This window comes from Pagrus major, chromosome 12 (assembly GCF_040436345.1).
Source record: "Pagrus major chromosome 12, Pma_NU_1.0".
Classification (NCBI taxonomy): Eukaryota; Metazoa; Chordata; class Actinopteri; order Spariformes; family Sparidae; genus Pagrus; species Pagrus major.
Window position 1 is genome coordinate 27,036,134 of NC_133226.1, and position 11,748 is coordinate 27,047,881.

The 11,748-nt window shown below is 43.7% G+C and overlaps 1 protein-coding gene across 1 annotated transcript; it reads left to right on the top strand.

Moving 5' to 3' along the window:
- Positions 1-198: 198 nt before the first annotated feature.
- Positions 199-10,770, top strand: LOC141005894 (3-hydroxy-3-methylglutaryl-coenzyme A reductase-like). The gene is made up of 20 exons (XM_073477950.1): positions 199-294; positions 931-1,134; positions 1,233-1,344; positions 1,431-1,518; positions 2,419-2,503; positions 2,614-2,719; positions 3,329-3,435; positions 3,533-3,652; positions 3,769-3,902; positions 4,867-5,153; positions 5,267-5,415; positions 5,496-5,690; positions 6,280-6,438; positions 6,596-6,753; positions 6,899-7,004; positions 8,074-8,244; positions 8,344-8,484; positions 8,600-8,758; positions 9,418-9,572; positions 9,664-10,770. Exons 2-20 carry the CDS (start codon positions 973-975, stop codon positions 9,710-9,712), a joined length of 2,643 nt encoding a protein of 880 aa, XP_073334051.1. The 5' UTR covers positions 199-294; positions 931-972; the 3' UTR covers positions 9,713-10,770.
- Positions 10,771-11,748: the final 978 nt, after the last annotated feature.

Sequence of the window (11,748 nt, forward strand, 5' to 3'; positions counted from 1 at the left end):
AACATGGTAGCACTTTACGGTAAACATAATGTTTATTATTGTAATAATATATAAATCACTCGTCTCTGAACAAACATGTAATACAAACAAATTTAAAAAAAAAATATGTCACGTTCGCTGCGTCACCTCTGCTTCACCTTTCATGATCCGTGACGTTTTCACGTGACGTGATAGTGACGTCGGGATTTCCGCTCCGCCATGTTGGTCTCGTTACATCAGGAGGAAGCAGCTAACGAAGCAGTTTGTGGAAGATGCTCATCATGTTGGAGACTCTCTGACGCTTTTATTTGGAAAGTACGTGACTTTAACATCTTTACTGGACATTAACTGTGGACGTGTGTTAACGCGGAGGGACGTTACCCTGGTGACCGGCTGTTTAAGTCAGTCTGGGTGTGACGGCTAATGTAGCTAATGCTAGCCAATGCTAGCGGTGTCCTCTGGGGGCGACTGCTAAAAATGTAGCTAATGCTAACGGACGAAACTGAAAACTTGTCTCCACATGTCGTCAGTCTTTATTATTGTGAAAGAGAAAGCACGAGCGAACCTAAAGCTTATCTTTGACTGTACGTTGGCTTGTTTTTTTTAACGGGATGTTAGCTAGTTAGCTGTCAAGAAGAGGCTAGCAAGAAGCTAAACAAGCAGATAGACGTTAGGCGTTGGTTTGCCTTCAACGGCTAATTCACAGCAGCGACATCATCTGCTTCACAATCTTGCTGAGTAACTGGTTGACATCTTCTGGGCAGTGAATTAGCATCAGCTGCCAGTCAGATGCTGGTAGATCTGCTTCACTCCCCAGTCAACAACTGATCTATTGAGTTTAAAACACTAACAAGCCATTATCCTGCTGACTGAAATGTAAATCATGCAGCTGACATCTTGTCTCGTTGCCTGGGAATGATGTGATGATGTTGTCATGCTTTTTCACTACAGGTGAGGCTGTAACTCAGGGTAGCCGGACGACATCCTGCGACCATGTTGGCTCGTCTGTTCAGGCTCCACGGCCTGCTGGTGGCCTCCCACCCCTGGGAGGTAATAGTGGGTACGCTGGCTCTCACCGTCTGCCTGATGTCCATGAACAACCTGGCAACCAGCAGCCAGATGTGCAGCTGGAACGAGTGCCCCAAGGTGGAGGAGGTGAGTGTGTGTGCCTGAGAGGAGGCTGGTGTGGGTGTGGCAGGTCGGGAGGTAACAGGACGTAACAGGAGGACATGTCTGTGTCTGTCTTCTTCCAGAAAGTCCACAGCAGTGATATAATCATCCTAACGGTCACACGCTGCATGGCCATCGTTTACATCTATTTCCAGTTCAAGAATCTGCGACAACTGGGATCCAAATATATACTGGGTCAGTATGATGGGATGTTAGCTCGTTCTGCCCCACGTATCGCCCAGCTTTATGATGATAGTAAAACATTTTTCCTCTTCCTACAGGTATTGCAGGGTTATTCACAGTATTTTCCAGCTTTGTTTTCAGTACAGTGGTCATACACTTCTTTGGGAAAGAGCTGACGGGTCTGAAGTAAGTCACCAAATACACAAACGTATACTTAGTGTTCAGCAGACAGATCATAAACTAATAATTCACTTGCTTGAAATAGCTGTTGGAGTCTTCCAGTTTGTAGTTGAGATTGCTAGTGCCAGACTGTCCTTTCACCACAGTGTGCATTGAATACATGAACAGAAGATGGGAAATAAGGTGGCGAGATCAAACTGGTAGAGAGTCTTGTACCTAAATGGTGGTTAGTCGGGTGATGTGTATCGTAGGGTACCCTCTGGTCATTATAGTGGTGGTAGTGACTAATATTACAGATTCTGGTTAAAATGTACAACACATCCGTTGAAGGAAAAGTTCACCCATAAAGGAAAATCCAGTCATCATCTCCATCAGGTGAATTTTCATTTCCACAAAACATTTCTGGAGGTTCACAGCAAAACAGCATTTCCCTAAACAACTGAAGTAGCTGGAGACTTGTTTGAAAACGGAAAACCTAAAAATATAAAATGGCTCCACACAGCTCCTCCAGTGTCATCCAGAAGCCCTAAGATCCCAAATTGATATGAAAAGATGTTATTTACACCCTTTTTTAAGCAGAAATCTTCACTGTAGCTGCTGTAGCGAGCATTTATAGTATCAAAGCAGCAGAATATTCCTTTGTCAGCGCGCAAAACACGGACTGAAGACGTAAGAGAAAAGTGTTCGGTGTAAAGAAACGGCCCCTGGTGATGTAACAACAGTCGGGTGAACGTTTCCTTCAATATGAATGTCAAAGAGACACGATGAAACATTTTGTGTCCAGATCAGAGCCGCGCTGTTCTTAATGATGAGTCATCAGTTTGTCTTTTTAACAATGTGGACAAATGCTGCAGTGAAACACGACACCATCATCCCCTAATGAGTGATTTGTCTCTTTCTCTGCAGTGAAGCGCTGCCGTTCTTTCTCCTTCTCATTGATTTGTCCAAAGCCTGTGCATTGGCCAAATTTGCCCTCAGCTCAAACTCCCAGGTAAAATCACACACCTTGTTTTGCTGTGTGTGTAAACTGTAACTGATTTCATATGAAGGATGGAGTTGAGCTGTCACTGACTCATGCTTCGGCCCTGTGCCTCTGTGTAGGAGGAGGTGAGGGAGAACATCTCCCAGGGCATGGCCATCCTCGGCCCCACCTTCACCCTGGATGCTCTGGTAGAGTGTCTGGTCATTGGTGTTGGTACCATGTCAGGTGAGGAACGCTCTTATTTCTTCTCCTGCGAAACAGTGATGCCAATGATCTGTATGGAAAAAACATCAGTTTTTCAATGATGCATTTTGAGATTTTGGGCTATTTTGCTTCTGTAACACATTTTCTATCAGACTAGTGGAAAGAAAAAAAGCCACATTTAGGTGTTTCTGTTTCTGTTTCTGTTTGAGACAGTAAGAAAGTTTGAGAAGTATTTAAATGAGCTTATATGATGCTAGAAAACTTGTAATTCAAGAAATGAATCGTCTCAGTGTAAGTTATCACCTGAGTTTTTCTCAGACTCTGAGCCAGAAATCTCAACTTCAGTATTTTCTGCTTTATGGAGTGATAAAAAGAGAAATCCCAAATTTCCTCTGTAAAAAAACTTTGACTTTAATATGTCGACAACATAAACTAAGAATTGTAAACCTGGTTTTAGCTGATGTGCATCTTCAATAAGATAACGGCTCATTTGCGTATTGAAACATGCAATTTCAGGGGAAAAATGAAAACTTGGCATACAAAATAAGTTTTGTTAATGTGAGTAAGAAGTGAAGTAAGCAGTGACTCATGTGGAAAATGAACTAAGTATTATTTCCACTTGTTTCCCAGGTGTGCCTCAGTTAGAGATCATGTGCTGTTTTGGCTGTATGTCTGTCCTGGCCAACTACTTTGTCTTCATGACCTTCTTCCCTGCGTGTGTCTCCCTCGTGCTGGAGGTAAGAATGAGAATTATAATCTTGATAAGGATGTGGAAATGAGCTCCTGACATCTCACGATGAATATCTGTGTGCTCATGCATGTTTGTGTGAACAGCTGTCCAGGGAGAGTCGCGAGGGCCGTCCAATCTGGCAGCTGAGCCACTTTGCCCGTGTGCTGGCTGAAGAAGAGGACAACAAGCCCAATCCTGTGACCCAGAGGGTGAAAATCATCATGGTGAGAAACTCTAATCAGCTGATCAGTAAACTGTGTGTCTTAAAACATCAGCTTAAAGAGGCTTTTAAAAAAAATAAGAATAATGAAGCTAACAGCTAGCATGATGTCGTCCTCAGTCTCTGGGCCTGGCCTTGGTTCACGCTCACACCCGACTAGCAGCTGAACATCCAGGTCAGAACCGCACGGTGGAGGAGCCCATCGCTAAGAGACTGGAGTCTGGAGGACCCATGTTGCCTCTGAAGCTCACCAGGTAAAAACTTTAGTATACTTTGTACACTTAAAGTACATTAGTGAGTGCTACAAAAGACACACTTTAATACACTTAAGTGAAATTGGCTGTCCTGATCTGAGACAACATTAAAATGCACTTTATACTTTAGTACATCTTTCTGTCATAATGCTGTACTTTGTAAAAATGTACTGTGTTTGCCTTAACAACCAATTATTGGTCAATCATTAACCTGATTGATCCGTGCTGAGTGCAGAATCAGAGGAAGCTGCGTTAAGAGAACAGATAAACAACAGGTGACCTGAATGGTAACAGAAGAAGGACTTCATTTTAATAGCGGAGCTCCCGTATGTTCATATTGAGGTTACTAAACGGCTAAAATGTTATAATATCAGTTTGTCTTTTTGTATTTAAACATTAAAAATAACTTATTTCTGATCAGTAACAGGACACTTTCTTGATGTATTTGTGTTCGTCTCTGATTGTCGGTTAAAACATTTAGAAAGAATGAGAATATTTAGTTTTTCATGTTGAATTTTTGAATTGTATAAAAAAAACAATGAGGATGGCTCAAGTCCATGAATACATGCAGACTGTAAAGATGACACCAGGCAGACTGGATTGTTTGGACCCCTCCTACATGCACATTATATGTGGCAAACAAACAAAATGACTTAAATGATTTATTTAGGTGTATATTTTAGTATATCTATTTATATTTCAGTATTTCTACACAATTGGTCAGTCGTGCATTCATAGGAGAAGTAACTAACATTGTGTGTGTTTGAAAATAAATAAAGTTTTAGATCAGAGATTCTTCAAATGTATGTTTAACATAGTTTATTGTGAGCAGTTGATGATCTTCTCCTCTCTGTCTGGGTGGTGAGGAGGCCTCAGGCATGAGCCCAGATCTGTCCCACAATACATGTTTCTGTTATTGACTCTGGTGTAGTAACCCTCCGTCCTCTGACTTTATCTCCTCCAGTATGGACCTGGAGCAGGTGATAACTCTCGGTCTCGCCCTGCTCCTGGCTGTGAAGTACGTCTTCTTCGAGCAAACGGAGACGGAGTCGTCCCTGTCCCTCACGAGTGCCATTATCAGCTCTCCTCCCCCTCAGAAGCCCCGGGTGGCAGCAGACTGCTGCAGGAGGGACCTCCCGGCCCCGAAACCTCACAACATGATGAACGGTACCTTAGCAACCAGCCACACCTCCTCAGCCGTCTCCGACTCCAAACCTTCCCCTGAGGCTGACGCGGCGTTCAGAGAGACTGGTGAGACTTTTAATTGGTCCTGCCTGTTTTATTTTGTCTGTACTCACTCATGAAGAAACAGAAAGGCTGATGTAACGTTGAGTTTGTCTTCTTTTCCGATTCCTCTACAACAGAGGCGCCTCCAGCAGCCTCAGTGGACAACAGCCACTGTCTTTCATACGCTGCAGAGTCTCTCGCTCCGACACCCTGTTCTCCTCAGAGCAGCTGTAGTTCAGAGGCCCGGACGCTGGAGGAATGTATGGCCATCCTGTCGGACCCTCAGGTGAGCTGCCAGAGCAGATGAAAGTCTTCTCTTTGTCTGAAGCTTTGAGATGTCACTGGTTTACTCTTGTTGCTCTCCAGAGGGGAGCCCGTTTCCTGAGCGATAAGGAGGTGATGAACCTGGTGACCTCTCGTAACATCCTCAACTACAAACTGGAAGCTGTTCTCGACACTCCGGAGAGAGGCGTGGCCATCAGGAGGGAAATGCTGTCGCCCAAACTGCCTGTTCACTCTGCCTTGGCTTCTCTGCCTTATAAGGACTACGACTATTCGAAGGTAAAGGCAGCATGTGTGTATGTCACCTTCGATGGTGTCTTTATAGTCGGGGTGTCACGATTCTCCAATCCACAATTGATTCAAGTTTTGGTTGAAACATTTGTGTTCAGTGCTGACGGCGCTGCCATTGTTAGACGTCTGGATTTGTAAAGATCAGCACGTCGTTGGTTTTCTGCCCTGACAGCTGTCGTTTTCATTACAAGCTCTTCTTTATCTTACAACTTCAGCTTGACTTTATCCTGGAGGCTTTTTGCAGGTTAGGGTAACATCAGCCTTCAGTTTGTTACAAAGTTCAGTTTCTCAAATCTGTCCAGAGTGAGCCCTCTTTATGAACAAATCAATAAAGAAAATAAACCAACATGTCTGACGCTGTTAGAGGAAATCATAATAATCCTTTTAGAGAAAATATTCAGGCAAAATATGTTAAATAAAAAAATGAAAATGTCTTCGGAAGCATTAAATCAAAATGTGAAGCCTCGATGTCTGATGTTTAATCTAGCTCGTTAGTTTTCTTTAAAACACAAACGAATAAATAAAATGTGTCTGTGTGAGTGTTTTCATTCAGTCTGTATTGTTTGTGTTTTTGCAGGTGATGGGCACCTGCTGTGAGAACGTGATTGGCTACATGCCGGTGCCGGTGGGAGTGGCCGGTCCGCTTCTGTTGGATGAGAAGCAGTTTCACGTTCCTATGGCGACCACAGAGGGTTGCCTGGTAGCGAGCACTAACAGAGGATGCAGAGCTCTTTCTGTAAGTGATGGTGTGTGTGTGTGTGTGTGTGTGTGTGTGTGTGTGTGTGTGTGTGTGTGTGTGTGTGTGTGTGTGTGTGTGTGTGTGTTTGTGTGTGTGTGTGTGTGTGTGTGCGTGCGTGCGTGCGTGTGCTGACTGTGCTGTGCTTCCTGTCCAGATGAGCGGGGGTTGCCGCAGCAGGATCCTGGCCGACAGTATGACGAGGGGTCCTGTGGTGAGGCTGCCCTCAGCCTGCCGGGCTGCAGAGGTCAAAGTCTGGCTCGAGACCTCGGACGGGTTCAGAAAGATCAAAGAGGCGTTCGACCACACCAGCAGGTCGGTACAAACACTGAGGCAGAAAACATGAGTAGAGCGATTGAACATTTCCTTTCTTCACATCCGTAAAATCTGAACTGAACTGAACTGATGAACTGAACATCCGTAAAATGTTCCAGATCATGAAAGAATATGGTCTGTGCAGGTTTGCTCGTCTGGAGAAGCTGTTGGTGAGCGTCGCTGGGAGGAACTTGTACATCCGCTTCCAGTCTCAGACCGGAGATGCCATGGGCATGAACATGATCTCCAAGGTACGACCAAGCCTTCAGTCAGCAGTCGATGCACTTTTGGTGTGACTCAGCGGATGAAGACCGTTTGTCTCCTGCTATCTGTGTGTATGTTTTCAAAATCCCTGTTGCTACGGGAAACCACAACTAAAACCTCAGAGTTAGCAACCGACACGCTAAAAAATAACAAATCACCAAACTCTAACCAGGACGTTAGCGGTCGAAACAAGCCTGCAGCTCTTTTCTCTTGCAGAGGCACAACCGTTGTAACGGCCGGGTCGCCTCCCCTCATTCAAAACAAGTTTCCCTCCTGACACTGTTTTACAAGGTCGTCGTCGCTGCACGAGAAGATTATGATTGTTTAGAGAAATGTTTTTCAAAATTCTCTTGTTCCAGGTCTTTGAGGGTTGGGCCGCCTGCCTCTCCTTTATTTATTTAGTGTTTCCTCCCTTATTCTGTCCGTCAGCATCGCGTGTCACACTTCATTTGATTCAGGAGAAGCTGAAGTTTCAGTCTGAATCACTTCAAGTCTCAATTTTACATTTGCTTTGTCTGAAAATGGATGAATTTACCAGAATAAAAAGATGTTTTGTCTACATCTGATCTTTCCAAATCAAGTTAAAGCCTTTTATTATTATATTATCCTCAGTGTGTTAAAGTAAACAGAAAGATTACTTAATCATAACATGAAGAACAAAAGCAGCTCGGCTGCAACCATCAGAGGAAAAAACTGCGTGGGTTTCCTTAATGAATCAATTCTGCAGAACATGATGGTGTAATCACGTTCACTACGGAGCCTCTGAAGGCCCAAACAAGAAAGCAATAGCTCCTTTTAACCGCTCTCAGCTGTCTTTGAAGGTTAGATATGAATATTTCCTGGTTTCTTTCTTCCTCAGTGACAGTAAACTGAATATCTTTGAGTTGTGGACAAAACGAGACATTTGAGGACGTCGTCTTTGGGAAACGTTGATCAAACTTTTTAAAAACATTTTCTGACATTTTAGAGACCGAACAACTAATCGATAGTTTAGACAGATTCATTGATGCCGTTCTCCATTTCTGTAAATACTGAAACGTGTGCTCCGTCTCTCAGGGGACCGAGCAGGCTCTGCACAGACTCCAGCAGCAGTATCCAGATGTGCAGGTGCTGGCGGTCAGTGGGAACTACTGCACCGACAAGAAGTCTGCTGCCATAAACTGGATCATGGGCCGGGGGAAGTCTGCTGTGTGCGAGGCCATCGTCCCCGCCAAGGTGGTCAGAGAGGTGAAGACGACTCGAACCAAACTTCAGGCATCAACTCTGTTTGCAAAAGTATTTAAATCATACGTTTCTTACTAAAACAACCCGTTCATGTATGTGCAGGTGTTGAAAAGCAGCACGGCTGCTCTGGTGGAGCTGAACATCAACAAGAACCTGGTGGGCTCGGCCATGGCCGGCAGCATCGGGGGCTTTAATGCTCACGCTGCAAACATCGTAGCAGCAATCTACATCGCCTGTGGACAGGTAACGATCCAACATGTTCACGCCTTTAATAACTACAGCTTACAGACGATTACGATGTGTCTGCATTCATCAGTACATCGGCACCACTGAGTCATCGTGTTGTCATTTGTTCCAGGACCCGGCTCAGACTATAGGGAGCTCCAACTGCATCACTCAGATGGAGGCTGCTGGTCCAGACGGGGAGGATCTTTACATCAGCTGCAGTATGCCCTCCATCGAGCTGGGCACTGTGGGAGGAGGCACCAACCTGCCGCCACAGCAGGCCTGTCTGCAGGTAACCTCACCTAACGCTCTGTTTTAATTCACTTTCTACAAGTGGACAAGAGAGTTAAAGATGTTTTATGTAACATTTCTGCATAAAAATGTCGTAAACAACAAGTTTACTCACAGTAAAGGTGAGTTTCATTTGGTCGTCTGTCGCTATAACTTCCAGGAGAGTCAGAGAGCGAGGAAGGAAGTTGGAGAACTTAAAAACATTATCTCGTCTGTGAGTCACGTCAGATAGATTGTCATCAGTAATGAAACGAAGCAAGTTGGATCGCAGTATACTTTGTTTATTCGTCCCAACAGTCAGATTACTTTACTGTACATTAGCCGTAAGCTAGTGTCTATGGATCACTGCTGCAGTCAGGTTGATAAACAGGAGTGAAGATAAATCCACTTTTTAATCCCAGAAGTTAAAAAGTTAATCTCTGAGCTCTCCTCCCGTCGGTAAACAGCTCCGGATCAGAGCAGAATCTGATGAGACTCCTGGTGTTTGAAGCTCTCTCCTACAGAACCGGTCGGCTTTTTAAGACAACAAAAACTCAAATTAAATCCTGATGAGATGTTTCTGATGACTTTAATGTAATCATTTATAATGTGAAGGAAAATGATCTGCCGTCTGGTTGCTAACCCTCTTTCTCTGATGTTAAACTCCGTCTGCGTCTGTAGATGCTCGGTGTTCAAGGTTCCAGCTCCAGCGAGCCGGGTGAGAACGCCCGTCAGCTGGCCCGTGTGGTCTGTGGCACCGTGCTGGCGGGGGAGCTCTCCCTGATGGCTGCTCTGGCTGCAGGACACCTCGTCAAGAGCCACATGACCCACAACAGGTGAGACACCTTCTCACTCGTGTGCTTTGTGTTTGTCAAAGTTGTAGTTTTCACCGTGATTCCTCACTCGGTTCTGTTTCTCTCCTCTCAGATCTAAAGCGAACTTACCAGAAACAAATTCGTCGGAGACAGCTGCGTGACGTAAAACGACCTCAGAGTCGGACTGAAGGAGCTCTCCAGCTAACAGGTGAAAACTTCACAGTGAGAACAGGACCGTGTCCTGATGACGAGCTTCTGAAGGGAGTTCTGTGGGTCTAAAGACTAACTGACTGATAACCAGACCAACACGTGCTGAAGACCACAGCCATCGTGTGCTCGCTTCGTGTGTTGCCCGACTGATCGCATTAAGACTTTTTGGGTTCAGATGTTATGTTGCGGTTATTTATTTGTGCCATTTGTCTGCAGCTGAACACTGCAGCGGTGTTCTGGACGCCTTCACTGTTGTTGCCGCTGATCCGTCAGACAGCTGTGGAGTACTGATGGGGTAAAATCCACTGTGCTGCACAAACGAGTATGCTGTGCCTGTGAGAGTTGTAAGGCCAAAAGGAAACAGCTTTCCTGTCGTATAACGAAGACGCAACGTCCATGTTCATCTCATCTAAACTGCATGAAGTCAGATGTTCACTTCTGATTGTTGCACTTGCCAAAGCTTGCTTGAGATGGCGCTGTTACTGCTGAACGCAACCTTTTGCTCAAGTTTAAAATGCCAATCCCTGCCTGAATGTATGTCGAACTAAAATCTGTGTTGTAGGATTTAACTGAACTACGGTGCTACTGTATACTGTGTATACTGTAGAGCGACTGGCTGCTGGGTCCAGGAAGGAAAAGAACCGATGACGTGACTCGTTCAGACTCCAACTCTGCAAATCTTTGATTTGAGGCGAGTCGGAAAAGTGGAAAATCAAAGCCATATTAACTGACTTAACTAACTTTAATGGTACATTATTATACATGTGGAACGACTGCAGGATTAATTAGCATGATTGAAGTTAAAGAAGCGTTTCAGGCGTCAGTGAGTTCAGATGCTGCAGGTTCTTCTTGTCTTGTTCTGCTCAGAAGTGGCCTTACATACTGTACGTTCTGGAGGAGTTGAGCTGTAGCATGTTCTAGATAGAATAATTAATTTTAAGATATTCAATTGAAAAGATTGTACTTTGTTTTATTTAATATAAATAAACAACACTATGTTCCCTCTGAATCGTCTGTGTCTCTGTGACGTGAACAAAATGACTCCACACAGTACAGTACAGACAAACTTGAGGACGAACTGATTTATTTCACTTTCAAACAGGGCAGAAGAAGTGCGACGCCGTCACAGCACATCTGTGAGTTGATCCCGACAGCGTTGGTATGAACAAACTATTTACACAAATGTAATTCTAACTACGTTCAGTTTTAGCAACGTGTGTTAGAAACTAGAAATCCTCCATGTGGCTTCACATCATTCTGCCATCAGCTCTGTAATCAGAAATCAAAGAGAAGCTGCAGATGTTTCATAATGGGACCCAGAAAAAACACAATTTGTGCCTTCGTCCTTGTGAAGTACGAACGCTTTACTTTGAAAACTATTGTCTGGAAAATGATGAAGATCACAAGAACTCAACCAAAATGCATTTTTGAAAAACTTCTCTCCCTTTCATGCCTGAATGAAATCACAAATTAAGAATTGTTTTGTTGTTTTGACCTTTAAACAAGCTAAAAATCATCTTCAGTCTTGTTTTCTTGTAGTTAATTTGAAGTTACATACATGACATTCAGAAAACCAGACGGGTAGAGTAAAAAAAACTTTTTTCTACTAAATAAGATGTTAGATTTATTTATTTTTTGTCTGTGACTGAAACATCCGCCCCCTCTGGTGGAAGTTTTGTATCAAAGGGTTTATTCTTCAAGACTTCAACATTTCTCTTTAATAAAACTATTCAAGTGTAAATTATATCATAAGTTTAAGTAAAAATGGTGGAATGTAAATATAGTACAAGAAAAATATTAAAATCTGAACCAAAGTATTTCTGGCACCGTGTTTGTTTGGAAGATATATTTTAACCCGTCTGTTTTTCTGAGAATAAAAATCTAATCTGTTCCAGAGATGCCTTGTGCATCCCCTCTTCGCTCCGGCATTTTGAATTTGAACTCAAAATGAGAGAGAAACAAAGATAATCATCTGGAATCACAGATA